At 34.5% G+C, this 4,094-nt stretch overlaps 1 protein-coding gene across 1 annotated transcript; it reads left to right on the forward strand.

Moving 5' to 3' along the window:
• Positions 1-536: 536 nt before the first annotated feature.
• On the forward strand, positions 537-1,504 carry LOC107676289 (SLAM family member 9-like; the record flags this gene model as incomplete). The annotated part of the gene is made up of 3 exons (XM_016470824.1): positions 537-825; positions 994-1,290; positions 1,370-1,504. Coding segments are annotated over exons 1-3 (721 nt in total), but the record flags the coding sequence as incomplete, so codon positions are not given.
• Positions 1,505-4,094: the final 2,590 nt, after the last annotated feature.

The raw sequence follows: 4,094 nt of genomic DNA on the forward strand, positions 1-4,094 counted from the left end.
CTCATAAAGCCAAAACCCCAACTGAACCACTTTCACATTTCGGGCGTCTTTTGTTACTTTAAATATCTTTATTTAAAAAATTGCAATTTTCTGTTTTTAGAATTGCTCCTGCGATAATCATAAATAATTATAAATGTCATGGAAATTTATTGGACAAAAGGTTTGAGAACCCTAAGTGAGATTCAGTGAGCCTGTTTTATCTACTGATCTCAGTGTCTCATTTATTTATTTAAATTATCAAGCAGAATTAAACTTTCAAGTTGTAATTATAGAGTATTTATTTATTTATAAATTACGTAACATCACACATTGATTTTACAAGGTAAGTAAAAAATTAAAAAATAAAGATAAAATTATTGATTCATGCTTACCTGTCTCATCTTTCACTTTGTTGTTCTGGATGTTATTCAGTTCATATTTAACCGATTCAATCTTCAGTTGGTTTCAGGCTTTAGAAACCATTAGGAGCTTTAATTTTCTCATGTTAATGTTCTTCAGGTGTGTTTGGGGCTAAATCAAATGATATAATGTTAGTGATGGAGGGAGATTATGTCACTCTAAACACTGATGACATTGAAAAACATGAAGATGACATGCTGTGGAAATTTGGAGCTGAAAAGTCTCAAATAGCTATAATTAAAATAAAGAAGCAAATCTCCTCCACATCTGATGTTCCTGATGGGAGATTCAGAGACAGACTGAAGCTGAACAATCAAACTGGATCTCTGACCATCACAAACATCACAACTCAACATGCTGGACTCTATGAACTACAGATAACTGGAGCGAAACTGTCATCAAAAACATTCAGTGTTTCTGTCTATGGTGAGGAGAGATCTTTTGTCCAAACATGCACATATTCTTGTTTTATTAACTACTTACATATTAAATAATTTTATATATTGAGATCACAGACACACTCACTCAAAACATTGAACCAAAAATAAGATTGATTAGATTTATCCACATCTCTCTTTATTCTCATGTTTTCAGCTCGTCTGCCTGTTCCTGTCATCAGCAGTAACTCTTCACAATGTTCATCATCATCATCACAGCAGAATTGTTCATTGTTGTGTTCAGTGGTGAATGTGGGTCATGTGACTCTCTCCTGGTACAAAGGAAACAGTTTATTGTCCAGCATCAGTGTGTCTGATCTCAGCATCAGTCTCTCTCTACCTCTGGAGGTGGAATATCAGGATAAAAACAGCTACAGCTGTGTGCTCAACAATCCCATCAGCAACCAGACCAGACATAACATCAACATCACTCAACTCTGCCAACCATGTGCAGGTACAGCAGCGGTTTTGTGATCTGATCTCTGTCTTTTGTTATAGGTCAGACACATTCACTTCTGTCTTTTACCTTACAGCACTGGACCCAGACTCTCCTTCACAAGACTCACCTCTAAAAGTGTTGATCTCTGCTGCTGCTGGATCTCTGTTGATTGTGGCTGCAGTCATGATCTTCTGGATCTACAGGAAATGTACAGAAACTGATAGAGAAGGCAAGTGTTACTTCCTGTTTTTACTGTGTTTGTTATAAAAATACTCTAAACGTTTTAATCAATTGATAGCCCTAGAAATCCTATATGTTTAAAGATTCAGCCCTCTGCTGGTGTTCAAATGAACATTTTTATTAATTCAATTCAATTCGAGTTTATTTGTATAGCGCTTTTCACGATGCAAATCGTTGCAAAGCAGCTTTACAGAAAAATACAGAAAATTATGTTTCTACATTATATTTAGTAATAGCTTACATTGAAAAATATTTTTCTAATTTTAATTAGTTCATACTCTGCTGAAAACTTATGTATGTGTGAACCGTTATGTCAAATTCATAAATGATAGATAGATAGATAGATAGATAGATAGATAGATGAAGAAACAGATCTATTTAAGATTGTGTTTTCTTGTTCTATTATTATTGTTCTTTAAATAGTTCAGACTTGTGAAGAAATAACTTATGCTGAGACAACATTCTTCAAAAGGAATTCACACAAACTGGTAAGATTTTAATCTCTGCATTTAGTCTTTGTATTATTTTTTTGCAGCAAGTCAGATTTAGACGTGTGTGTTTTGTCTGTATAAAGATCTATTACATCCATTAAACACAACAGCATCAGATATTTAAAACCGTAACAAACAAACATGATATACATTAAAACATAATCAAACAAAAGAAAACATTTCCTCACATTAATTCAAAAAAGACTAGAACAAGACTTAGTTTGTGTTGTCAGTTGCTAGCCCTATTGCATATTAGCATAAGATACTCTTTAGCACAATAACAATAATATATAAATAAACAAAACCACAACAACAAATTAAAACCTTATTTTTCTGCTTTATAACACCATGGCAGCATTTACACTGTCCATCATTTTTCACAGACATCTGTGCAGTTCATGGTACACAAAAATGGTGCAAAAATGTACCTTTTTGAGTAACAACAGCTTGTCACTTGGGTAGTACCCTCAAAGGGACATCGTTGTACCTTATTTACCCCAAAAGGACCAAGAGCACACATTACTACCTTAAGGGTCCATATTACTACTCTAAGGTATTGTAAGTACCCTAAAAGTGTATTACTTCATTTCAATATTTGATATTAAAGGGGTGGTTGATTATGATTTACATTTTTTAACTTTAGTTGTGTAATGTTGCTGTTAGAGCATAAACAACATCTGCAAAGTTACAATGTTCAAAGTTCAATGCAAAGGGAGATACTTTCTTTTAAAGAAATTGCTGTTTAAGGACTACAAACAAAGGCTGGTAGGGACTACAACGAGCTTCTTCCCGGGTTGGTGACATCACAAACCCTGAAATTTACATAAACCCTGCCCCCGAGAACATGCAACTACCCGTAATGGTCAGGGGGCGTGACGTTTCCGGACAACGTGCACTAGGCGGTTAGCGAATCACGACACAGGCCAGCTAACCAATCTGAGCACATTGCGTATTTCTGAGGGAGGGGCTTCGTAGAGCCAGGAACTCAACAGACCATTTTGACGAGAACGGAAACAGCGGTGTAGAATAAAGGTAAAATATGTGAAAATAATGTTCTTTTTTTTTTTTTTTTTAAATGAAGAATGAACACGTTACACTGCACCCCATAAACACAATCAAGCCTTTGAAAAAAGCTGATCAACCACCCCTTTAAAGAAAATGTTTACTTTTGAAAGATTAACAATTTTGCTACTACCTTGGGTCACTAATTGATGGCCAACATAAAATTTGGGCCCTAAAGCAAAATCACTGAGAACTAAATCTCGATCTGCTTCATGTTAGCTTAGCAGTGGATCACTGTATCCACTGTTATTAGAAAAAAAAGAAAGATCAATCTTCAGGATGCCACATTTTAAATAATTTTATCAGTATTATATATTGTGCAATATGTTTTTGTACAGAAAGTTAAAGAGAAGAGTCATGTGATGTATGCAACAGTCAACATGAGAAGATGATCAAACTTCAGTCTTTTAAGTCCCAAATACTCCTAGAAACTCCTGAGACACCCTCATATTCAGAGTCTATGGATGAGTTTTCAGATTGGTAAGAATCACCACCATGCTGCTAGCATTATACTAACATGATTGCTAACATGTTTTTAACAAGATGCTAACAGGATTAGCACATTGCTAGCATGGTTCTAATACATTTAACGTGTTCCTAGCATGATGTTAACACAATTGACATGATGTTAGCCAGATGCAAACACAATTAGCATTTTGCCAATGTCATACTAACATGATTAGCACGTTACTAGCATGTTTTTAGCAAGATGCTAACATGATTACTGTGTTGCTAGCATGATGTTAACAAAAAATTCCATGTTGTCAAGTTTTGAACTAGATGCGAATATGTTTAATATTATGTTAACAAAACATGTAAAAATGATGCTAACATGTTTTAATGCTGCACTAGATGTTGCTAGCATGTTTTAGCACATATCTAGGTAATGCTAATGATTTAATGATCAGGATCATTCTGGGGGTTTGAAGTGATACTTACAGATGGATTAATGAAATGGTCTCCTAAAAACCTCAAAAGAATTTGTCGTGTAATACAATATTCAAATAAATTATCTGACCCAGTGAA

Source organism: Sinocyclocheilus anshuiensis, unplaced genomic scaffold (assembly GCF_001515605.1).
Source record: "Sinocyclocheilus anshuiensis isolate Anshui unplaced genomic scaffold, SAMN03320099.WGS_v1.1 scaffold5905, whole genome shotgun sequence".
NCBI classification, from domain to species: Eukaryota; Metazoa; Chordata; class Actinopteri; order Cypriniformes; family Cyprinidae; genus Sinocyclocheilus; species Sinocyclocheilus anshuiensis.